This window comes from Myotis brandtii, unplaced genomic scaffold, assembly GCF_000412655.1.
Source record: "Myotis brandtii unplaced genomic scaffold, ASM41265v1 scaffold547, whole genome shotgun sequence".
Taxonomy (NCBI): Eukaryota; Metazoa; Chordata; class Mammalia; order Chiroptera; family Vespertilionidae; genus Myotis; species Myotis brandtii.
Window position 1 is genome coordinate 2,968,815 of NW_005370024.1, and position 25,953 is coordinate 2,994,767.

General features: G+C 47.5%; 1 protein-coding gene across 1 annotated transcript in view; it reads left to right on the top strand.

The window, feature by feature from the left end:
- Positions 1-25,953, top strand: part of BOD1L1 (biorientation of chromosomes in cell division 1-like 1) — a 42,771-nt gene that overhangs the window by 11,922 nt on the left and 4,896 nt on the right. The window contains exons 8-24 of the mRNA XM_014549314.1: positions 735-807; positions 2,671-8,539; positions 9,288-9,352; positions 10,409-10,493; positions 12,095-12,138; positions 13,440-13,500; positions 15,001-15,071; positions 15,922-15,994; positions 19,427-19,506; positions 20,032-20,116; positions 20,468-20,541; positions 21,519-21,594; positions 21,677-21,711; positions 22,536-22,581; positions 24,404-24,453; positions 24,551-24,635; positions 25,040-25,196. Coding sequence (XP_014404800.1) covers positions 735-807; positions 2,671-8,539; positions 9,288-9,352; positions 10,409-10,493; positions 12,095-12,138; positions 13,440-13,500; positions 15,001-15,071; positions 15,922-15,994; positions 19,427-19,506; positions 20,032-20,116; positions 20,468-20,541; positions 21,519-21,594; positions 21,677-21,711; positions 22,536-22,581; positions 24,404-24,453; positions 24,551-24,635; positions 25,040-25,196 — 7,029 coding nt within the window. The remainder of the gene's footprint in view (positions 1-734; positions 808-2,670; positions 8,540-9,287; positions 9,353-10,408; positions 10,494-12,094; positions 12,139-13,439; positions 13,501-15,000; positions 15,072-15,921; positions 15,995-19,426; positions 19,507-20,031; positions 20,117-20,467; positions 20,542-21,518; positions 21,595-21,676; positions 21,712-22,535; positions 22,582-24,403; positions 24,454-24,550; positions 24,636-25,039; positions 25,197-25,953) is intronic.

Here is a 25,953-nt window from a genome sequence, read left to right on the forward strand (position 1 = left end):
AGTCAGTAATTTGCAAAAATCTGTGAGTTAGCTCTCAATTTGCTAATACCTCATTCCTATTGACCTGTACAAATAAGAGACTTCAAGACACCTAAGTCAGTTATTTGCAAAAATCTGTGAGAGAGTTAGCTCTCAAATTGCTAATACCTCATTCCTATTGACCTGTACAAATAAGACTACCCTGTTTACTAAAAAAATAGTAAGACTTTCAATATGTAATTATAGATCATAACATATTCAGTTTCAAGCAGCAATTCAGGAATTTCTGTGTCCATTATATTTTCCTGTGTAAGTGTTCCAAGAGTGTTCCACATCACATTTGGATTGTGTTCTCTGTTGACTAAGAATTGCATTTCTTAAAAAAGTCTTTATTTTTTTTAAATATATTTTTATTGATTTCAGAGAGGAAGGGAGAGGGGGAGAGAGAGAGATAGAAACATCAATGATGAGAGAGAACCATTGATCAGCTGCCTCCTGCATGACCCCTACTGGTGATGGAGCCCCAACCCGGGCATGTACCCTTGACCTGAATTGAACCCAGGACCTTTCAGTCCGCAGGCCCACACTCTGAGCCAAACCGGCTAGGGCAAGAATAGCATTTCAGTTGAAACATAACAAGTCTCCATTTATGGATCAAGTGTTTATACAAAAGGGAAGCTAAGCACTTTTTTTTTAACCTTCCTGAAAATTTCTTACATTTCAAAGTTTTATTTTGACTTTTTCCCCCTACATAGGAATGTTGAAGAGAATTCTAAAAAGAAACAGCAAGCAGAAGAAGATTCCAAAGAAACACTCAAAACAAGTGAGGTGTGTCTTGATTAATAAGCCCATTTTCAATGCTCTTTTGTTAGATACTTCCATCCTTTGAAGTAACACTTAGAAATACAATTGATCTTTTCCAAGTTAAATAAAAAATCCCTCACATCCTATTATGGTCTGAATTCCCATTATGGTCTGAATTCCTCATTTCGGCAAGTTGATTCATGTGATCTTATATCTAGATAGTAGCTACTTTTCTACTCCTCCCTCTCCCACCCACCCCATTTCTTATATTGGCAATAACAAAATTGCCAGTTACAATAACGTAGAAGAAAAGGGGAATGAATAAAATCCCTCCCCCATAACAAAGCACCTGTTCTCTTTTGTTTCTCATCCATATATGCACATAATTTTGTAGTGTGGATGTATTCTTGCATAATGTTTTTACCATTCACTCTTATTTTATCTTACCTTATAAGCTTCCTAAGTATTATATTTACTGGTAGCATAGTGTATATTGAACGGATAGACCATAATGTAAACATTTCCTTATAGTCGAGCACTTAGATGTTTCTGAGATTTAATCATTTTAAATTGTAAAAATATGGGCAATGAATACATTTCTTCCCCTGTTTGGATTATTTTCTTGGGATAAACTTTTGCTTTTATTGGTTTTAAATCCTTACTTATAATTCTATAGATGAATTATCTTAACACTTCCCAGGGGAAAAACTAATAATTTAGTGATTACTTATTCACAGCCAGTAAATATTCTTGATTTCTTTATTTATAAATTTGAGGCATATTTAAGTATATTCAGATATTTTAATGTCACTTTAAAAAATATTTAATTTTATTTTGTGATAAATTTCTTTGGAAAATGATCCCAAAATTTTATTCACATTAATTTGTTAGAACTTAAGGTAAAATTAGGTTGATGAAATCCCTTTTAGTTTTTTCTTTGAGGTATTTAATTTTTAAAGTATTTTTTAAGATCTTGCTATATCCTGGTCCCTATGTTAGTAGAAGTACGTTAATCTTTGTGTTAAATTGTAAGGAGATGCCATGGTAAGCTGACCCAGAGGCACAGAGATCTTTCTGAGAACTTCAGCCCATCGTTTAAATAAGAAAAACTTCTGGTGTCTAAACTAAAATGTTGGAAACTTTTATTTTAGTATAAAGTTTTTTAATTGGCTACAAATGCTTTTGGACTGAAAAGAACATTGGATTGTCATCCACTCATTTTATATTTATTAATGACCACTGGGCATTGGTGGACTGTAGTGGTTGAGAGTTAAAGAAGGCCTACATACATGGACAGCTCTGGAGAAGCAGCTAGTCTCTGTGAAGGTGCCTGCGGTGTAGGGGGAAAGTACTAGATTTTAGACCAGCCGTGGGCAAACTACGGCCCGCGGGCCGGATCCGGCCCGTTTGAAATGAATAATGCAGGTGAGTTATTTGCATTAAGAAAGCATCACTCTAGAGCAGCCGTGGGCAAGGATCCGGCCCTTTTGAAATGAATAAAACTAAAAAAAAAAAGACCGAACCCTTTTATGTAATGATGTTTATTTTGAATTTATATTAGTTCACACAAACACTCCATCCATGCTTTTGTTCCGGCCCTCCGGTCCAGTTTAAGAACCCATTGTGGCCCTCGAGTCAAAAAGTTTGCCCACCCCTGTTTTAGACCGCTCTGAACGCGTTGCCCGGGTATGAGCTTACTGAGTCATGCTGAGTTCCAGTTTCCTCGTGCAAAAATGAAATTAATAATCCCAACCACAGGCTGCTTGCACAGACTAAGTAGGGTATAAAATATGTGACCACTCAGCACATGAAATGCACCCAGGTGTTAAATTTGATACAAAAATGGACTCTAGTATTTCTTATATTTGAACCTTTATTTTCTTACAGCATTGTGAAAAGGAAAAGGTGTCTTCTTCCAAGGATTTGAAGCATGTTCATACAAAAAGTGAAGCAAGTAAACCTACCCGGAGACTCTCAGAGTGTTTGCATTCAGCTGATGAAAGCAAAAATGAGTCCAGAGTGGAAAAAGAACACAAACGGCGGACCTCTGCTCCTGTGGTGGTGGAAGGGGCACAGGAGGAGATGGATGCGCGTGATGGGAAAAAGCAAGCAGAGCGCTCAGAAATGGTCACAGAAGAACCCCCGAAACAGAAAGGCACCCTGAAAAGTGAAAAGCATGTTAGGAAGGAGGATTCTGAAACACAGCATGTGAAGAACCTCCCTAAGAAAGAGACAAAGTCCTTCAAGGAGAAGCCTGAGAAAGAGAAAACTCTCTCTGAAGACAAGTTGTCTGTGAAGCATAAACATAAAGGGGAGAGTGCGCATAAAGCAGGCGATGAGACCGAGCCCCACCCCCCTGAGAAAGGGGTCAAAGGGGAGGACAGTGTTCAAAAGCAAAGCCAACAACCTAAGCTTTCTGCGGATGACAAAGCTGAACGGAAGAATAAACATAGGAATGAAAGGAAATTGTCAATTTTAGGCAAAGATGGAAAGCCAGTTTCTGAATATATTATAAAAACAGATGAGAATGTGCGTAAAGAAAACAGCAAAAAGGAGAAACACCTGTTGACAGAGAAAACTAAGGCAGAGCACAAATCGAGAAGATCAGGTGATTCTAAAATTCAGAAAGATTCTCTGAGTTCCAAGCAACATGGAACCCCATTACAGAGAAGAAGTGAAAGTTGCTCAGAGGATAAGGGTGACATGGACTCGACTCATTTAGATAGCAGTTCCAAACCTGAAGAGGCTGTTCCCAAGGAGAAGCGAAGAACCAAGAGCTTGTTAGATGAAAGACCTGCGCTCAAGTCAAAATCAAAAAGTCAAGGCAAGCCATTAAAAGTCAGTGACATAGAATCACAAGAAGGTGTCACAAGACAGACAACCACTTCCAAATCAGATAAGGAGAGGAACACAGAAGACAGTGACCCAGACAGACAGCGGAAGTCTAAAGCCGAGGACAGATCCGAGGAGGCCGGTGCTGACCCTGCAGCTGAGGGTGCGGCATCCTTGGCCCACGGTGCACAGAAGGACTCCGGTCACCGAGCAAAGCCGCTGCTGGCAAAGGACAAACACAAGGGGGAGAGGGAGTCAGGCTCCTCCAGACTGGAGAGGAGGTTATCAGATGGGCACAAGAGCAGAAGCGCAAAGCACAGTAGTAAGGACGTGAGGAAGAAGGAAGAAAGCAAATCCGATGACAAGGATGGGAAAGAAGTTGACAGTAATCATGAAAAGGCCAGAGGGAATAGCTCAGTCATGGAAAAGAAACTGAGTAGAAGGGTGTGTGAAAATCGAAGAGGCAGCTCATCCCAAGAAATGACCAAAGGAGAAGAGAAATTGGCAGCCAATGCTGCAGGCACTCCCAGTAGTTCCTCCCTTCAGCGACCAAAAAGAGGAGGCGATGCCACACTGATCCCCGGGCAAGAGCCAATGGAGACCGACATGGAGCCTGCTGTCGGAAACGCACTGGAAGTATCGAAAACCCCAGAGAGCAGCAGCAGCGGTTCTCAGCAAGACACCGGCCTTGAAAATGTGATGAAACCAAAAGCCACAGCCACGGTCCTAAAGGATGAGTTAAGAACATCCACAGGAGATGCAAAAGCTGCTCCCGCCTGTAAACCCGAACGTGGAACAGTGGCTGCTAGTAATTCTGAAAAGCACACAAACCATAAAAGTGCCGGGACCAAGAAAGCGCACGTCCAAAGTACTGTGTCCAAGCTGAGTCCCGGGGAGAGGGATCCCCCTCAGCCAGGAACCCATGAAACCAGTGTGGACTCAGAGGCTGGTCACAGAATGGTGCCTCGTGTCCCAGCAGAAAATGGCCGGGCACAAAAGACTGTGAAGCACCCAAGACCCACTGAGGAGCGTGTTGCTCAAGGAGGTGCTGTTCATGAACATTCCACAAATTTGGACCCATCGCTGTCCTTAAGTCCTGTGATTGCTGTGCCTCAGAAACAACCCCATGGTGCAGATGTTCCTGTAGGCGACAGAAGACCTGTTTCAGACGGTGGCTCGGGCAGCACCTGCCTGGGGGACCACTCGGGTCTCCTGCAGCAGAGCTTGTTGGTGAGAGAATCGGAAGTCCTGAGGTCAAGTCACAGCAAAGAAGGTGGAGCACTTTCCACACCAGATATGCCAGCAAAAGCGAGCCTAGATAGCAAAAGACACATTCCAGAAGGGTCCCAGGCCACCACACTGCATAGTAAACAAGGGAAAGTAAACGTACCTCTTGGTAGCAAGTTAACAGACATGATTGTGGGACATGAGAATGTTAGCAAAGAAGGCGGCTTGATGGATGAGTCCAGGAGAGAAAGCGCCTTGAGTGCAGAGCCTACCTCAAAGCAGATGGTTAGAACTGCAGCAGAAAGTGGCAGAAAGGATGGGCTCGCTGTTGTCCCTGGTGTGAGCATGAGTACCGAAAAAGATGCTCAAACCGGTGAACTTAAGCACAGTAGAGGCCCAAGTGAAGTAGAACACCTAACAGTTGTTGCAAGAAGGAAGGAAAACAGTGAGGTAGACACTAGTGCAGGAGGTAGCACTGCTTCCTCCATTTCACACCAAAGGAATAGGAAAGCTGAGGATGGGGCAAAGCCTTCTCTCGCCACCAGCACTGAAGGGAAGGACAAAGGCATGACCTTGAATCCTGTAAACACCAGGGCTGCCACAACCACTTCAGAAGCAGTCGAGGGGGAGGTGGCGCTGCCTTGCACAAGCATCGAGGCAGACAATGGCCTCACAAGGGGCTCCAGAACCAACGCCCTGCACGCCAGGGCCCATGCCAGCCCAGCCACCGTGTTCGCCGCAGCAGAAGAAGGTGGGGCTGTGGTGACGGAGGGCTTCTCAGAGAGCGAGACCTTCCTCACCAGCACCAAGGAGGGAGAGAGTGGGGAGTGTGCTCTGGCCAGATCTGGAGAGCCAGCCGCAGACCCAGCAGCTGCCCAGGCAGCCACAGTCAATGACAGTGTCAACTGTGCTATGACGGAAGAGAAGGATGATGCTGTGACCAGCGCGGGCTCCGAAGGGAAATGCGAAGGTTCTTCCAGTCGAGACTCAGAAAGAGTCAGGGGGACTGTGACTTTCACTGGGGAAGGCGAGAGCGACGGGGCCGTAACCAGTGCTGGGACAGAACTGCGGGAGAGATCCTTGAGCAGTGGAGAGAGAACTGTGACGAGAGTGGGCCCCAAAAAGGAACCCGAGGGAACTGTGACATGTACAGGAGCAGAAAGGGGAAGCGGAGGCATGGCGGCTTGCGCGGTCACTGGAGCTGGGCCCCAGGAGGAGCGCCTGGTGACGGGTGCAGCAGAGGTCCTGGCCAACAATGACACGCCACCAGGAGCCAGTGCCCCCCAAGAGGGAGGGGGGTCTGTGAATGACGGGGCAGAGGGGGAGAGCGCCGTCACCAGCACAGGGATCACGGAAGACACAGAGGGGCCAGCCAGCTGCACAGGCTCGGAGGAGGGCAGTGAAGGCTTTGCTCTAAGCTGTGAATCAGAAGAGAATGGACAGAGTGCGACGGGCAGCACCGCAGCCAAAGAAGCCACCAACGTGCCATTGGTCGCTGCCGGTCCTGGTGACGATGAAGACATTGTCACCAGCACGGGTGCCAAAGAGGAGGATGAGGAAGGGGAGGGTGTGGTGACTAGCACTGGAAGAGGCAACGAGATTGGACATGCCTCCGCCTGCACGGGGATAGAGGAGAGTGAAGGGGTGCCCGTGTGTGAGAGTGCAGAGGAAGGGGATGCTCAGATCGGGACTGCAGTGGGGCATGCGGCGGCTGAGGCCGGGGCCACCGTCAGCGCCCATGAAAGTAACGTCGACAGCATGAGTGCCGCAGACAAGGAGATGAAAGACACAGAGATCTGCTCCAGTGCAAAGGGGATCGTGGAAAGCAGCGTGACCAGTGTGGCTTCGGCAAAGACTGGGGCGGCACTGGGGCCTGAAGGGTGTGAGGGGCCCATGACAAGTGCAGCTTCAGGTCAGAGCGACAGTCCGCTGGCCAGAAAAGACCACGTCGAAGAGACCGCTATTTCCACTGGCCTGGTGGGGGGCAGTCACGAGAGACTGGTATCTGCTGCAGGCCCAGAACGGGAAGTTCATCACACATCGCCCAGGGAGAAAGAAGATGAAGGTGCCATCACCTCTGTGGAGAGTGAGGAGTGCGATGGCCGTGTGGCTGCCACCGCCAGTGACAACATTACCAACCAGAATCGAGGCATGGGCCTGGTGATTTCCACCAGCACGATGAGTGATTGCACCGTGCAGCTGAGCGCCAGGATGGACGGGGTGGGTCATCCCAGTTCTCTGAGGGCTGAAGAAGGTGCGGAAGGCACCGGGGTCAGCAGGGAGGAGTTCGAGGCCCCCATGCCCAGTGCGGCTTCGGGAGAGGAGAGCCCGCTCGCTGTTGTGGGAGAGGAGGAGAAGGACGAGTGCGCCATGATTTCCACCAGCCTCGGGGAAGAGTGTGAAGTGCCTGTCTCCAGCGCAAGCACCATCCTGGGCGCTGGCAGCCAGCAGCCGGTCACAGCGGTTGGAGGAAGAGCCACCGGCCCCATGCTGGCCAGCACCGACGACTTTGAGGTGCCCATGCCCAGTGCACCCACGAAGGCCGAGAGCCCTCTCGCCTCCACCAGCAAGGAGGAGAAGGACGAGTGTGCCCTCATCTCCACCAGCGTGGCCGAGGGCTGCGAGGCCTGCATTGCCGGGGTCGCTGCAGAGAGTGGAGGTGAGCAGCCTGGCCCGGCCATGGAGGAGAAGGATGGGAGCGCGGTCATCTCCACCAGCTCAGTGGAGGACTGTGAGGGCCCCGTGTCCAGTGCCATCCCTCGGGAGCAAGTCCGCCCCTCGGCCACACCAGCTGAGGAGGTAAGCGACACCACTGCAATTTCCACAAGCACCTCCGAAGGCCGGGAAGCGGTCATGAGGGGTGCTGGGCTGCGGGATGAAGACCGGCCTGCCACCGCAGGGGCGGAGGATGTGAGTGAGGCCGCCCTCATCTCCACCAGCACAGCTGAATGCACGCTGATCCTCGCTGGCCTGGACGGGCATGGGGAGACTCCGCTAACTGCAGGCCACCCAGAAGGGACGGGGGGCCAGTCTGCTGCAAAGGTGAGCAAGTGTGAGGCCCCCATGCCCAGCCTCATTGCTGAGAACAACTGTCAGTGCCCCGGGCCACTCCCAGGAGGAAAAGCAGTGAGCCCCGAGGAGAGGCGGGACGGGGTGCCAGTCAGCGCACTCTCTGCAGGGGGAGGCCAGTCGGGAAAGAAGAGAATACCCTTGAGCCCCGAGGCAGAGACGACAGGGGACAGCAGTACAGCCAGCCCTTCGGCAGGGAGGGACTTGGAGAGGAGTGCTGACGAGCCTGCAAGCCTGAGACCAGAGCAAACGCCTGGGAAGACGGCGGAGGGCTCCTCCATCAGTGCCCACTCTGTGACAGCAGGGAAAGCCGGTGCTGAAATGGCTGAGGGCGGGCCACAGGGCAGAGACACTGCAGTGGAGCAGCCGTCTCTTCCTCCTGCCCAGCAGGACCCCACCACCACCACTGCACGTATTCATGGCCAAGGACCCGATGCCACTCCTGCCCACTCCGTCCTTCCGGATGTCTGCAGTGCGGTTCTGCCAGCAGCCGCATGTGAGCAGGACTTGCCCATCAAGAGTATTCAGGCACCAGCTGAGAAAACAGGAGATGGCGTGGTGAAGCCATCCCAGAAGGAAGGAGCCCTCGCGGTCGCTGTTTCTCCTGAAGAAAATTTGGGTGACAAAGGTGAGAATCTCTCTAATGGCAAATTTTAGCATTTTACACAGATGATTGTATGTTGAGCCCATTTACAGCAACCTTCCAAAACATGGTTTTGGTTCCAGAATGTCACAAAATAATTTATCAAACTCAGTTATCAAGCCTCTCCAAGAGGAACTTGTGTTCAAAAGCTCAAAGCCTCAGACTCATTTCTCATGGACACACAGGGCAGAGGCAGGAGGCTGAGGGACTGGAAGCTGCAGGTTACTAAACCGCCCTGACCTTCAGTTCAGGTTCCTTGTCCATCCAAACGGACACCTTACATCAGCCCTGTGAAATCAGTACTCTTTTATCACCCATTTTACAAATGGGCAACTGGGGTCATAGAACTTACGTAACTTGCATGGGACTTGGGTGCCTGTAGAAAACACTACCTCTGAAGCTCAGCTTTCTGTTGTATAAAATGGGGAGCCAGATCGCTGTAGAAAAACACTTGGGAATAGATGTCTCCACAGATAATATACTGCGTCACTCTTTCTGGGCAGCCCTCCTAAGAGCAAGAAACAATTTTACCGTCTCCACAAAAACTTAAATGACCCATGCATTTCCTCGGGTAATTTTCATACATATTCCTTTTTATCATTTTCTATTGACTGCCAAATAAAACAGCAAAGTGGCGCAGTGTGCTAGATAAGAACCTTCTGTTTCCTTTTGGTTCAGGATGTATTTTGCAAGCAAGTTCTTACATTGGTTTAATGGCTTTGAATTTCATTAGGCAGCGAAGAGTCTCCATCGGATGTTTTGGGAGGATTGGATTTGAAAGCCACCTTGAGGACTGAGGTATGGCTGATGGTTCAACTGCACTGAGCTGTAAGTGGTGTCCGTACCGTTTCACCCTATGTACACACAGACACGTAAGCTGTGTCTCACTGAACTTAAGACACTCAAGTATGGTTAATGTTACATCCTGTGGTGGGGAGCCAAGAGCCTCCATCATCCCTGAATGTAGGGCTATCATCAGTTCCGTTTGCTCCAACCAGAAACCCGAGTCACCCACGTTTAATCCATGGCCAGTTCTCATAGGCTCCCGTCCAGAGTGTAACTGGAGTCCATCTGTTTCTGGTTCTGCAGTTACTGCCCTAGTCTCAGCCCTGCTTCAGTGGGTCCCTGCTAACTTTCTTCCTCTCCAGCCCTGCTCTGATTAGCACAGCCCTGGGAGCTAGCTTGAAAAACATAAATTAGGTCATGCCATTACCCTGCTTAAGATTTCCAGTGGCTTTCCATCATACTTAGAAGAAATCTGGTTTCTCATGGCCTTTGTGGTTTACATACTTTAGTCGCTGTATCCCCTTTTCAGCCTGCTCCCGAAGCGCCCTCCCGGTGTGACGAGGTAGCAGTGAGCAGGGCAGTGGTAGGCAGGCAGGAGGGCTCGAAGGAGGACATGGGAGCTTGCGTTGGAATTTTGCAAGTAGAGTAGAAGTTCACCAGAGAAAGAACAAAAAGCCTGCCAGTCAGGGAAGCCTGTTGTAGGCACAGAGGGAAGGGCCCGTGGTGAATCCGAGTACTGCAGTGGTCTCGAGGTCCCGGCCTCGCGAGTGGGAGCGGTGCCGGTCAGGAAGAGCCTTAGTGTTGAACTAAGTTAGAGTTTTAATTTAAAGCAGGAGGAGAGCCATTGATGGGTGAAATATGAAATTAGATTGATTTTTCGTTTTGTTTTTTTTTGTTGTTTGTAAAAGCCGACATGTATTCATTTTGAAGTTTTGCAGACTTGAAAGTAGACTTTTATATTGTTACAAAATTCTGGGTGGTTTTTTTATATCCCTCGAGGTTAGTCTTGCCTTCTTGTTATAAAAACCACAGCTAAGTTATGTTTTTATGGCACTTTGGACTTTTTAGACATTTGTACCAGCAGTGGAAGAGACAACTCATGCAACTCCAGCACCGTCAGAAAGTCCACGTGGGAGAAAGCCGACTGGAGTAGGTAAGCTCCTTTCAGCAGGTGTTTGCATCATTTTCCCTTGCATGTGGTTGTACCTTTCATTGCGGCTTAGAATCAGTAGCCAATTCATCACAATATGCTGACAAGTTATATGAATTTGCCTTGCGCTTTTTAAGATAGAGAAATTTCATTTTTAACATAAACCTTTCCTTATGAAGTGCCAGTCATTTTCATAGGAAGCAACTGTTTCAATGTGATAGCTCCAATCATTGTGGCAAACAGAAAGTAGCTTTGAGCAAGCTCTTGCTCCATCCCCAAAATGTGTCTCTGCACCTCCCTGCCCTCCTAGGGGCTGAAGCTGTTTATCACAGCTCATTTCCAAAAGGCAGGTCTGCTGCCGTGCGCCTACCTCTCTAACCCCCGATCTGGACCCTGGTGACTCCGCGAATCTGCTCCCAGCTTGCAGAACCTTCCAACCTGTCCACACCACAGTCATCAGTGGCCACTGCAGTCTTCTTAGGAGAGTGCATGCCCTGTGTCAGGAAGGATTAGGGCAGCACCACACACTGGTCCAGAACTTCTCTACACTCTTAAAACTCATTGAGGACCCTGGAGAGCTTTTGTTGTGTGGATTATACCTCTTGACATTTACCAAGTAAGAAAACTGAGCCCTGGCCGGTGTGGCTCAGTCGGTTGGGCGTCCTCCCATGCACCAGAAGTTTGCTGGTTCGATTCCCAGGGCACATGCCCAAGTTGCAGGCTTGATTCCCAAGTGGGGGGCTTGCAGGAGGCAGCCGATGGATCACACATCCGTGTTTCTCTTTCCCTCTCCCTCTCCCTTCCTCTCTCTGTAAAAATCAATACAAAATATTTTTTTTAAAAAAGAACACTTTGGAGGTTCTGAAGTCCTTTGTTCCCAGTTATTTCAGATCACTGTGTCTGGGTATGATTCAGTAAGAGATCTACTTACGTAAAAGGAAGTTGTTTGAAAGAAAAATGTGTGTTCTGTCATGTTGAGTAGAAGCAGTAGACCTTGTACTTCAAGTTTCCAAAGAATATAAATAGACCTTTGCTGTTCCATGGTGAGGACCTAACTTTTCATTTGATGAACCAGCTTCACACTGCAACCTGCCCGTCCGTGGAGGTCTCCTCCGAGCCTCAGGTCCTCGGCCATGAGATCGGGGGTGAGTTAGGGACACTGCCATTGCAGTCAAGAGGCCAGCGGCTTCCATTTCTGTGGATGTTCTGATAGAACATGGACCATAGAGAGTAAGTGGTCAGAGTTTTATAATTCACAGAGGCAGCCAGGCGCATAGCATCATAGCCCTGCCTAACTGCTCTGAACATCTGAGTGCCTGCCCGTCAGTGGAGGTCTCCTCCGAGCCTCAGGTCCTTGGCCATGAGATCAGGGGGTGAGTTAGGGACACTGCCATCACAGTAAAGAGGCCGGCGGCTTCCATTTCTGTGGATGTTCTGATAGAACGTGGACCATAGAGAGTAAGTGGTCAGAGTTTTATAATTCACAGAGGCAGCCAGGCGCATAGCATCATAGCCCTGCCTAACTGCTCTGAACATCTGAGTTGTTTCTTTGTGGTTCAGGCACAGTACTCAGCTTCCTTATTTCTCACTGTTGTTTTGAACAGCTGAACAGCAGAGGGAGTCTGGGTCGGTGAAGGCATCACTGAAGGTGAGTCTCTGTGACAGCTGGTTTTCCTCATGGTTGGGGTGGTTTTGGGTTAGTGTTTGAGAGCCATGGGGTAGGCCTGTCCTGTGCATTACTTTAGGAGACAGGAGGCCATTGGTAGCATGCTCTCCTCTCGAGTTCACCTGACCAAAATATTTACTTGTCCTTTTTCACGTCCAACTATATCCACTGATGTCATGAAATATAGTTGTTTTCCTCAAAAAAAAAAAAAAAGTCACTCTGAATTTTCAGCACTGAATGTAGGCCAGTGTCATGAAATAAAAGGAAGTGGAAGGCTGCCCAGATTGCTGAGACTAGAATGCTCACCTGGGGCGTGAATGCTAAGGAAATGCCAGAGAACTGGCCTTTCCATCAGTTGTTGCTGTGTTGCAAGTTGGTTTGTGGCGGTCATTAATCACAGTGTTGTGGACACAACATATTTTTGAGAACTAAAGTTGACTTTATGTTTTAGTACAGTTTTTCTGAAAATACCAAACTGTAATGGCCGTATATACTTTTTTTTCACATGTGGCTCATAATCCCTTTTGTGCCCTGAGATCATACCAGGAGTGAACACCGTAAAACGCACCCTGGAGGCAGCCATGATCTTTCCCAGCCCCCTGTGGCCGCAGGGCCCTCACCCTGTGGAAACACCCCGTTTGGAGCAGGAAGCTTGTGCACAGGCTGCTGAGTGAGAAGGAAGGAGAAGCCCACTCGGTTTGGTTCAGGCTTTCCCTGCAGAGCTAGCAGGCGACTGTGAGCTCCCAGCATGTGCCCCGTCCGACCTCAGAGTTTCCCTGAATCCCTGCGTCCCGGCAGCTGCCTCCCCATCCAGGCACAGCCATCCTTTCTAATATTGGATTTTGAATGTTGTAGGCTATTCTGAAACTTCCCCTCAGTAAAGAGAGAAACAAAAGGTGTAGTTGACAAGATTTGCCAAAGGGAAATCTTATGACAGAACAACAGAATCCTTTAGCATTTTAAGTAAAGGGAAAAAAAATCAAGAGGGATCGTTGGATGGGAAGAGAAATCAGAATTCAGGGATGTTTTCTTTCTTAAACTTTTGCAGCAATAATTTTAAAGGCAAGGAGAATAAGCACGGTAGAATGGTAACTGTTAATCGGGACCTTCCTCCAGAGGAAGATGCTCTGTGCTCTTGAACTTCCAGGTGAAAATGAAAAGAGCACGCATCCCAGCCCCTCTCGGCGTCCCCACTAACAGCAGATGATGCTCATCCCCTTCTTTCCCTTCTGCCTCCCAGACTTCTCAGACTAACCACAGCAACTTTCCTATTGTATATTTAGGTCGAAAATTCAGGCTCAAGAACAAATGAAGACGTTCACAGCAAGTCTCATAACAAAGAAGGTAAGTTAACTAATTTCCTAGTAGTCATTTTACTAGCAGCTACAATGACAATTGTTAAGTGCTTGCTGTGTGCCAGGCCCTGGGGCAAGTACCCCTAGGTCTCCTCTCATTGAATTAAGGTAATGCAGTCAGGTGAACGTTGGTGGCACCACATCGGGAGTTGAGGAAAGTGAGGCCCAAGAGGCCCAGGGGCTTAGTCAAGGCCGTGCAGCATGCAGTGTGTAAGTGGTGCCTGGAGCACTACAACTTGCGAGTGACCTCATGTTGGGCTCCGTTCCCGTGCACATACGGACATGCAGTCCCCTGTGGTCTGCATTGCAGGAGAATTCTGAGCCGAGGGTTGGCTGGGTTAGTTCCTTATGGATCAGGGCTGTCACCTTTATGTCGGTCTCTCCCAGGGGTGGGCCCTCACTTCATGACTTCATGACGGGGAAGGCTGCCAACTCCAGAGGGATAATTCTCTTTTCCAACAGAACACAGAGTTCGGTTTGTTCCTATAGATTTTGTTCATTCTGTATCCAAGAATGGGGAAAGTGGTCTTAATCCTCACTACAGCTATTTTTTTTTTCTATAGCTATTTTATAGCGTGTTACACCATATTTCAAACCAGCAGAAAGCAGCAATAATTATAAATCCACGTACCCATCACCTAATTTTGTCATAACTTAAAGTTTAGTATATTTGCTTCAGATGCTTTTTTAAAAATGTTATAGATACAGTTGAATCTACATTATACCATCCCAATCCCAATCTCCTTTTATCTACCCCACAGGGACCCACCACTCTGTATTCACTGTATATGTTCTCACACACAGTACGTAGCCTATGGTGCGAGCTTTAGGAAGAGGGTATCTCATTGCAGAAACTCCACCACGTTTGTTCGGCAGCACTGTATTCTGAAAGGTTGTCCTGTCCATGTGTCTACTCTAGTTACTTTTCTTCGGCTGCTCTTTAGTATTCCGAGTGTGAATAGGCCAGTTCTTACTTTTTTGCTCCGTTAGGTTTTTGTCACTTCTCCCATTACAGAGGGTCCCTGCGCGTGATCCTGCCTGTTTCCCAGTGCATGTGCAGTGAGTGCACCTGTCCCTCCAGCTGTGGGTGGGAGAGACACCTCCTCCACTTGACTGAATGAGCCAAATCGTCCCCGGTGGCTTTTCAGTTCTCACCCCACGCCTTCTCCCATGTTTAATTATCCTGTGGTTTGGGTGTTCGCTAACCTGATGACTGAGAAGTGATGCCTGTTCTCCTTGGGCACTCATGCTGTGCTGCTGCCGGAGCCAGGAGGGTGGCTGTGAAGTCAGGGGTCCTCTTCCCTCCCTGAACCCCCTTGGCTCACATCTGGAAATGGAAGTCCTGGGCCTCCCTGGCGGTGCCTGGAGGGTCCCGCCACGTCGTCTGCAAAGTCTCCTCCTCTTTCCTTCCCCTGCCATACTCACCCCTACAGTAGGTACTGGGATGGATAAATATTTAAGGTTTTTCTTTTTTGTGTTTATTGCTCAGAGATTTCCAGTGCTAGAGATGACAGCACAGAAGCCGGACGGGGTCAAGGTGCTGAAGCAGATCCTACAGAGGTGGGTTTTATAAGACACTTGGGGATTTCGTGTTTTATAGAGTGTTTTCACCTGGGCGCAGAGGCTTCACTCGGTGTATATGTCAAAAATAAAGGGGAGGGTTGAGAGTTCTCCATATCACTGTGATCTGTGTCTGCTCAGGTGGTATTTAAGGTTGTTTTTCTTTGTTGTGTTTATTGCTCAGAGATTTCCAGTGCTAGAGATGACAGCACAGAAGCCGGACGGGGTCAAGGTGCTGAAGCAGATCCTACAGAGGTGGGTTTTATAAGACACTTGGGGATTTCGTGTTTTATAGAGTGTTTTCACCTGGGCGCAGAGGCTTCACTCGGTGTATATGTCAAAAATAAAGGGGAGGGTTGAGAGTTCTCCATATCACTGTGATCTGTGTCTGCTCAGGTGGTGCTCAGGTAATTGGACAGACCCCAGGGTGACTTGGACATGTCCCTGTTCACACTCAAGAATCTCTTTTAATGTCCTGCCTCTCATCTGCCCTTTCATGGGCCACTGAGGGGAGAGAAACACCAGTTAGTTCGTTACGTGCCATCGATCGTCACGCATAGCTTGATTGCAGAGATGGCAACATGAGAAATGCTTTGTAAATGTATTTTAGAACTGTTGAAGTATAGTATGTAACCAGAGACAGGTTTGATATTTCATGTAGATTTATACTCGAATTGAAAAAAAGAAAAGACTCAAGCTTAGACTAATCCAAATCTAGATGCCGAAAGTGTTATTCTAGACTTTTACATTTATATGAAATTATATTCTGAAGGCTAGAAGTTAATGTGCCGCATTTCAGTGGGCAGGATGCAAATCCAGGTGCCTTTAACAGGGTCATTCTAAATTCCAGGTGGAGGAGAACGAAAGGAATACGCGTGGGAGGAAAAGGAAGAAGCACTACCCCTCCTCAGAAGACGAACTGGGTACTTAGAACATACATGTCCTTGTTTCAGGCATATTTGAAAATCATGTTATTTTCACATGTGAAATAGTGGGCTAAGAGCAGAAAATTCTAGAGGGTGGTACAGTTGACCCTTGAACAGAACGAGGGGTAGGGACCCTGACCGCCTGCACAGTAGAAAATCTGAGTGTAACTTAGGTCAGCCCTCCGTATACACAGATTCCCAACCAAGGATCAAAAATACAGTTGACCTAGAAGAACGTGGTTTGAATTGCCTGGGTCCACATGTACACGGATTTTTAAATCAAGCCCGTATGTTCACGGATGAATTGTAGTTGTTTACTTCCCAGCTCGAGTCTAGTTTGTTTCCAGACCAGCTTGACGCCTGAAGGGTCTTTTATGGACTTGGTCCAGATTGTCTGCTGAGGAGACCCAGCCCCTGGGACTCCTGCAGCCTGGGCCTGAGGCCCAGCCAGGCACCACGAAATTCCTTATTTTAGATCATAAACCAGTGCCCCACAGAGCTAGTGAAGCACTAGAGTAAAGGCACCTAATGGCCCTTCTGTGCCTTGTTGGCTTCCTCCTGGTCTGTGGCAGTGCCGTCCAGCAGGAAAATGTGCTATGTTTGTTTTGTCTAGGACAGTGTCTACTAGCCGTGCACTTGAATGTGGTCCATGTAAATGAAAGATTGAATTTTTTATTGTGTTCCAATTTAATTACTTTAAATTTCAGGAGCCCCATGTGGCTAGTGGCTACCATTACTGGGCAGTGCAGAGATTTTTATACTTTAACTAGAGGCCCAATGCACAAAATTCATGCATGGGTAGGCCTGGCCGGCGATTAGGGCTGATCAGGGCCTCTGGCTGCTGGACGGGGCTTTCCTTCATTCCACGCCACCCCCTGGTCGTCAGCGCATGTCATAGCGAGCGATCGGCTCCTGGTCGAACTCCCATGGGGATACTTTGCATATTAGCCTTTTATATTTATAAATACCTGACACAAAGTACAAGTTCAGTAAACACTTATCTATTTACATAAAAGGCTAAGTGACCAACCGTACGTCCGTCCATCAGACTGACCGACCAGCCGGTACGTCTGACGCGCTCTGGCAATTTAAAAATAAACGTTGACTAGTAGATGCGTGAGACCGACCAGCCAGTACATATGACACACAATGGCAGTTTAAAAATCCTACATAATAAAAGCCTAATATGCTAAGTGTCCAGTCGACCGGTCAGCCATTCAACCAATCAAAGCATAATATGCTAATGATATGCTAAGGCCGCTCAACCGCTCTCTGTGATGTGCACTGACCACCAGGGGGAAGATGCTCCGACCAGTAGGTAAGCTTGCTGCTAGGGTCTGGTCAATCGGGACCTACCTCAATTTTCTTTTGAAGGAGTTGAAGAAGTAGGGTTTGTTTTTTTTAACTACAGGAGGTGCCGTTTTATCTGTGCACGCCCTGGGGCCCTCCTGCGGTCCCTCCCCAGCTGGCCAACCTCCCACGTCTCTCCCTGCCCCAATCGTGCACCAGTGGGGTCCCTCGACTCCTGCAGCCTGGGCCTGAGGCCCAGCCAGGCACCACGAAATTCCTTATTTTAGATCATAAACCAGTGCCCCACAGAGCTAGTGAAGCACTAGAGTAAAGGCACCTAATGGCCCTTCTGTGCCTTGTTGGCTTCCTCCTGGTCTGTGGCAGTGCCGTCCAGCAGGAAAATGTGCTATGTTTGTTTTGTCTAGGACAGTGTCTACTAGCCGTGCACTTGAATGTGGTCCATGTAAATGAAAGATTGAATTTTTTATTGTGTTCCAATTTAATTACTTTAAATTTCAGGAGCCCCATGTGGCTAGTGGCTACCATTACTGGGCAGTGCAGAGATTTTTATACTTTAACTAGAGGCCCAATGCACAAAATTCATGCATGGGTAGGCCTGGCCGGCGATTAGGGCTGATCAGGGCCTCTGGCTGCTGGACGGGGCTTTCCTTCATTCCACGCCACCCCCTGGTCGTCAGCGCATGTCATAGCGAGCGATCGGCTCCTGGTCGAACTCCCATGGGGATACTTTGCATATTAGCCTTTTATATTTATAAATACCTGACACAAAGTACAAGTTCAGTAAACACTTATCTATTTACATAAAAGGCTAAGTGACCAACCGTACGTCCGTCCATCAGACTGACCGACCAGCCGGTACGTCTGACGCGCTCTGGCAATTTAAAAATAAACGTTGACTAGTAGATGCGTGAGACCGACCAGCCAGTACATATGACACACAATGGCAGTTTAAAAATCCTACATAATAAAAGCCTAATATGCTAAGTGTCCAGTCGACCGGTCAGCCATTCAACCAATCAAAGCATAATATGCTAATGATATGCTAAGGCCGCTCAACCGCTCTCTGTGATGTGCACTGACCACCAGGGGGAAGATGCTCCGACCAGTAGGTAAGCTTGCTGCTAGGGTCTGGTCAATCGGGACCTACCTCAATTTTCTTTTGAAGGAGTTGAAGAAGTAGGGTTTGTTTTTTTTAACTACAGGAGGTGCCGTTTTATCTGTGCACGCCCTGGGGCCCTCCTGCGGTCCCTCCCCAGCTGGCCAACCTCCCACGTCTCTCCCTGCCCCAATCGTGCACCAGTGGGGTCCCTCGACCTGGCCTGCGCCCTCTCGCAGTTCGGGACCCCTTGGGGGATGTTGGCCTGCAGTCAGACATCCCTCTTGCAGTCCAGGAGCCCTCTCTCCTTACCAACTGCCTGCTCGCTGCCCCTTAGTGCTGCCTGGGAGGCAGGAGAGGCTCCTGCCACTGCCATTGTGCTCACCTGGCTTCTTCAATCGTGAATTTGGTTGACACTTCTATTATAGAGAAAGGACGAATAGCGATATTAAAATATTTCTTCTAATTAATTTCCTTTCAATGTGTATGAATCCATGCACCAAATATGTGAGAAAGAATGGATAAATACTTTTCTTTCTTTGGCAGGGAACATAACTATTTTACAATTATTCAGTTCATACTATATCTAGTTATTATCCATGGTAATATACACATTCACAATAACTATGTGTTAGGTATTATCACCATTTCATAAATAAAGAAAATAAGATCCTGAGAGATTCCCAGCCACGCCCATGGTCTTCATCACTAACTGCACCTCATGGGAAACTCCTTCAGGAAGGTGGAGTATCCACATGCCCTAAGCCCTTTCCATAGAACTGCTGTGTTTGTGGTGTTATTGAGCATTTGTGGATTTTTATATTAGTATTTATTTTTTTGGCTTTCTCAAGGCCAGTGTTCAGTGTTCAAATCACATGACATTATACATACATTTAGAATACCTAGCATCTCTGAAGCACAAGCCCCAGAAAGAAGCCTCAGACTATCCTAAAACAGAACCAAGCGTTTCATTTCCCATTTAGCTTTTATCCCTTTGTGATTCTGTCCAAACTGATTTTCAGACGATAATTCAGATGCCCCGGATTCCAAAATAGAAGCGGCACGGAGGCGACACTCTGAAGCTGAGCCACGGGATGCGAAGGTACCTTTCCACACACTAGTTTAAATGTCAGGAGTGACCCCGTTCCTGCAGAGTGAGCACGTACATATTTTCCTTCCAGTACCCCTTTTCCTTTATGAATCTCTAATAATAATCACTGTATTATCAAAGATATGTTTTTTAGGCCCCAAAAAGAAACAAAAGGTGCACTTTATTTTTTATTTTTATTTCATTAAATTTATTTCAAGTTCCTGTTCTCCTGCATTTTCTCTTGAAAACACCAAGTCAAGGGTGAGGGAGAAGAGCGATTTCCATTTTGCAGGGAGAAAACTGGCAGCCTTGGTGCTTTATACTTGAACCTTATCTCATGTCCTTCGGTCTTCAAAATTTGTATCCTTTTTATACTTTCACTGGTAGCAACAATTGTTCCTTTTTTAAAACAGTTTACAACAGACTATTCTAAAAGATCACTGTGGAATTGTTTTTAAAATAAAAAGGGAAAACTTTGGGAGGCTAAATGGATGAGTTTGTTAAAAGCATTTCTTATCTTGTTCAACTCCTCTGCAGGAAGAGAGCTCTGGGGATTCGGAAGAGTCATCTAAAACCAGTCCCGGCACGCGCACCGCTGCCGCTCGGGCCATGGAGGAGCGAGGTGAGGGGCCGTCTGCTGAGATGAAATGTGCTGAGAGGAGATTAACTGTTCAGGCAGCAGCATCTGGGGCCAGGCATCCCCAACAGAAACGGCACTCGCCACTCGTTCCCCCTTGACAATCAGGTCACACGCCTGCTTAATATTTTTGGGGTGTGGGCATCGTTTCTGATTTGGATCCTGTGCTACCCAAAATGTGCTGCTTACCAGCTAACCAGACTCTGGCTTCTTAACTGTGGAGGCCTGGGCCTGAGAGTGGAGTGCGTGTGTGGCAGGGCTGTGTGGTCCCCTGGGTGGGGTCGGCGGTGAGGCGGACCCTGGTCCCCAGCTGACGGAGCTCTGCTATTTCTGCAGATGAGTATAGCGGTGGCGAAGCTGCTGGCGAGAAGACAGAGCAGAATGATGATGACAACTCTAAGTCTCAGGAGGTGAGTGAGGACAGCTTTCATACTTGTTGTTCCCATTTACTTAAGGACTAAAAACAAATAAAATGCTGTTACCTCAATTTTCTTTTGAAGGAGTTGAAGAAGCAGGGTTTGTTTTTTTTAACTACAGGAGGTGCCGTTTTATCTGTGTCATTTTGATTCATTATGTTCTCTTCACCTTCATTTAACCCAAACATTTATATGAGGCCTATTTCTATCACAGCCGCACAGGATCAGCCCAGAGCCGTCCTCACGGCCACTCAGGTACCTCACAGGCAGCTCAGCACAGCTACCCACACAGCAGTGCAGGCCAGAGTGCAAGTGTTGCTGCGCCCGGGGTCTGGGCAGGACAGAATGGGAACAGCAGCAGCAGGTGTGCGGGGTCCCACGGGGACCAGATTCTCGAGGCCCGACAGAGGCTCCTGGGAGGCTGCTCGCTCCCTCTCCATTCGGATTTGCAGAGAGCCCAGTGGGGCACAGAACCGCAGTGGCCTGGGACAGGCCTATGAATCCAGGGAAACAGCCTGAGCCCCCGCCAGGCCTTCTAGATAACCGTTGCCTAGTTTGCCGGACTTTTTAATCATTCTTTCTGTTTTCTCATACTCTATATGAGAAATTCAGTGGCCTCCTTTCTTCTTTATAAGGAATAACGTGTGGTCACAAGTGACTGGACCAGACCCGAATGTAAATGGGTGTGCATACTTATTCAGAAGTGAAAGTTAAACACCAAGCGCCTACTGGCATTGTCTCGTTATCTCAGAATTCTCACAACTGAGAGTTCGAGCTGCAGTGACTGTGTTTGAGGTGAGGGGACAGCACTGAGAAAAGCAGTGCTGAGCCCAACGTCCTGTGTCTCTTACGTGACAGAGCCAGGATCGGAGACCTTTCGGAAGGAACCCTAACTCTCGTTTTGAGAAAATGACATATGATCTGTGTAATGGCAGGTAAAATGAATATATATTTTTTCCTTTTCCCCTTAGGAAGACCAGCCAGTGATCATTAAAAGGAAGAGAGGAAGACCTCGGAAACACCCTGTGGAAACAGCATTAAAAACAAGTGGGTACTTGGTGTGTTTGTAGTTCACACAAGACATTTTCAAACTGATTTTCTAAATGAGATTTGTTTTTGCATTTTTTAGAAGAAGACTGCAAAGCAGATACCAGCGTTGTCACTGTAAGTAATTGCAAAAGATGAGAACTCTTCACGTTTGCTCTTGACCTAGAAAGGGTATACCGCAGCGTCTAATATTTGAAAAGCTTTAAAAGGCTTTCTCAAAGAAAATATTGAATAACCATTCAACTACTATCTGATTGCTAATATTTTCACATCAGCATTGTTGGTTCTTCAGTCTGCTTCCTTCCTCACGTGAGAGTTTGGTTACATAAAAATTTTCTAGGAACTTGCCTTCTGTGGTCACTCTTAATTAAAATGCAGAAATTCACTGTATTGCATAGTTTTTAGATAGTGGCTTCTTTATCTTTGACCCTGAGACATATGCCCAACGAGATCATTGAATCCAGATTCCACTGCATGAGTTTTGGTGACAGCATCATCAGAAGGACAGACATGTCCACTGAACTAACAAAGGGCAGTGGGATTTGGGCCTCAGCTCTGCCCCTTACTCTCAGGCCATGACATGGGGCCAGCCACATGGCCCTTTGAGAGTCCATTTCCTAGGGTACCATAGAATTATTGTAAGACAACAGAACCAAAGAGGCACATGTGAATGCATTTCTCAGTGTGCGAGCTGGTCACGGGGGTTGGGGACTATTAACAGTGGGCTATGCTGCGTGTCCTCCAGTGCCGGGGAGGGGAGTGGCCGGGGAGGAGGCTGTGGCAGCCCCGATAAAAGCATGGCATTATGTTCACTTGGTGTTCTTCATCCCCTGCAGAAAATAGGACCCAAATGTTCTGTCTATTTAAATGGAGGTCCTAAACCTTCTCTCTATGTGCTGATGACAAATGCTGACTTCAATGTTTTGTTTGTTTAAATTTAGGTAGAACAGTCTCCCCCTGGTGGCAAACCGAAAGTAATGCAAGCAGGTGTGTACCTACAGTGTTGCTCTGTGTGATGTAAGAAAGGCACGAGGCTGCTGCAGGGGTAGCTTTACAGTTTCATGGTTTCTCACTGGACTGGGTGGCCTCCTTGGAGAAGACAGCTGTCCTTACAGCCATGAGAGACTGTGCCTCTTGGCTTTCCCTGTGATCTGAGCCATTCTTGGTTTTAGAAGTCTGGGAAGCCTTCAGAGAGGAGCATGAAGGCAGGAAAACGCAAACTAGGGAAGGCACTTTGCCATGTGCAAACCATAACTTATTGGACATGTGTCCAGGAGAAGTGAACCAGCCTCGGGGCTGGGCACTGCTACCAAGAGCCTATTGTTCTCAGAAGAAGAATTTCGAAAGCAGCTTTTGCAATGTCAAAGCCAGGATGCAAGTGATAAAATTGTTTCAAGTATTTGTGTCCTGGTTCCAACTGTTGATGGTGATTAGCTCCGGATGCTGGGATGATGGGCACATTCCATGTTTTTTGTTACTGTTGCCTACATTTTCCAGAATTTTTTACAATGTGTATATATTCATTTCATGGTCTAACAATTTTTACATAAAAGCAAGAAGAGCCACTAGGGGGTTTTGTAGGTTCGACATAGGCAAAAAGATGGGTGTGGCAGCTATTTTGGGTCAAATGAGCAGCATGGTCAAATCAGGAGGGGATGTATTTTGATCACCAAGGTCAAGCAAATGGAGAATGTAAGTTTCTCTACACTTAACACATGTGATCTGTGGTCATACTTTAGTTTTTCTTATCTCTTGGAAGATTAATGTTTGCTTGTTTGTTTTAAAAAGGAGATTCTGCTTATGCTTGGCTTTTAGCCAATTTTTATTCACAATATTACAATATTTTAAATCCATATATCAAGGGTTTTTATAACTTGAATGCCCTTTAAGGATTCCAGTGTAAGCTGTGTGATTGTGTTTGGGGTTGTTTAGCAGTGGTGTTCTGAATCGGGGTAATGATGACCAGTTTAGAGCGGATTCCTCTGTGGGCCCTTTTCTTGATTCAGCTCTTCCATGTGTGCTTGTCTGTTGACTGCAGAGAAGGGCAACTGCTATGGTCCCATCACTGATAAGTGTCTGGGTTGTGGAGCGTCTTACGAGGATCCCATAATCTAGCTATTGGAAGATAGTGTATCAAACTAAACTCTAAAATTCATTTTTCTTACCAAGACACAGGAAGTTATAATACCTACAGAAAACAAATACATGAAGAATAGGCTTATACAAACTAATAGTGTCTTAAAATATTTTTTAATTTTTTTTAGTTACCATAATGTAAGTATTTGGAATCAAAGAATTCCAGCTATCACCCAATTTCTCAGTTATGTGATGAACAGATTGCTTAAATGAAGTTACTGGAGCCTCGTTTTTTCTAACTATATAATGGGATTGTAATATTTACAGAGTTACATTGAGATTCCAGTGGAGTCTGCAATCCTGACCACAGTTCCTGGTGCCCTTAGGGGACCCCTCCATGGCCCCCCCTCCTCCCTTTCTGGGTTTAGAGCCTTTGAGCTGAAAGGGACCATAAAGGTGGTCTAACCCAACTCCTCATCCTACAGCTGAAAACACTAGGCTTCAGGAATTTGCCCAGATCACAGAGCTTATTAGTGACAAACCTTCAGTGTCGTGACTCACATCCATATGTGCCAGCCGTTGCGACTTGGACTTTGCTTGGCTCATACAAAACATGAATTGTTTGAAAATTCATTCATCAGCACTGGTGTATTCATAGACCACAGGCCAGACTGTTGCCATTTAATTGTTACACTGATGAAGTATTAATGTGGAGGTTTTCCTTTTCTTGAAGATGAGTCCAGTAAAGAACCAGGTGCCCTGCAAGAAAGAAGTGGAAGCAACGTAAGTGTTGATTTTCTTATCAAGACATGGCCTTTAGAGATAAACTCAGTAAATGCTTAGCGGACCACCCTTTCAACTCTAACATAATTGCTTCTAGGATGATGGTGACGAGAGAACGGTGGCAGGTGCACGGCGGCGAGGAAGGAAGCCCAAGCGTTCTCTCACCTCGTCCGACGATGCCGGTACGTTCCCAGCGAGTGCTCGGTTGCAGAGCCTTCCCACCTCAACACCGCCCTTCTGAGTTTCTCTTGGGGTGAGAAAACTCCGGTGGGGCACAGCTGGTATTAATGTTACATAAATACGTGTGAACCGGCTCTAATCCCGTGTCAGAAGTGGTACGTCCCAGATGCTCTGAGTCCGCGTGAAGTGTGCATGAACGCTGGCTGTGCACTGCCTAAGTAAACTCTCCCAAATGTGTTTGAGACTAAGCTAAACAGTTGTGAGTCGCAAGCGCCGAAACCCAGAGGAAATGGAAAACCACTTCTGCCTGCAGGTCCCTAACACCCCACGCTCTGAACTCCGGGCTCTGGCCTGGGAAGCACGTTGGGAATTGTACAATCCAGGTGTGACTCTTCTCTTTGAGCAGAATCCTCGGAACCAGAAAGGAAACGCCAGAAGTCGGTTTCTGAAGCCACTGAGGACAGGAAAGACCAGGAGTCCGAGGAGGAGGAGGAGGAGGAGGAGGAAGAGGAAGAGCCCTTGGGGGCCACCACCAGGTCCGCCGCCAGGTCAGAGGCCCAGAGGTAACGGGCACACAGAGCTCCCAGAGGCCTTTGCGTGTCAGGGAGCCCGTGCTCTAAGCCCCTGACGTTTCGTTCTCCTTGGAAAACCTGTTTCCATCTTCCACCATTACTGGGGGTCACAGTCCTTGCCAGGCTTCAGAGACCTGTTTGGTGGAAGCCTTTACACGTTATTTATCGACCGTGCATAGGTGTCTCTGATACGCTGATCACCAGGGTGAAAACACAACCCATGCAGCACAGTCCCCACAGGCAGCGGCTTCGCTCCAACGAGCGAGGGAGGGGCCTCCAACCAGTCTCCGGAAGGGGCTGTTCACGTGAAATTGCCCACATGAGACCATTGTTAGCTTACAGAACTAGTAATTTCATGTTTCCCAAACCCTAGTCTAGCCAGAAGCCTCTGGGAAATAGTACCACAGTCCAGTGTGTTTGCGCAATCCCTTACGTCTCAGGGTGCATTAGAACATCAGGGGCTTGGCATAGTCCTAAAGGAGAGAAGCCGGGTCGGTGTTCCTGTTACCACCAGTGTTCCCCGCCCCACTACACTTTTCAGAAACGTTACATCACTTTATAGTTTAACTAGAGGCCCGGTGCACAAAAATTTGAAAGGAGAGACGGGTCGGTGTTCCTGTTACCACCAGTGTTCCCCGCCCCACTACACTTTTCAGAAACGTTACATCACTTTATAGTTTAACAACTGGCCCGGTGCACAAAAATTTGTGCACTCGGGGGGGGGGGGGGGAGGGGGGCCCCCCCGCCC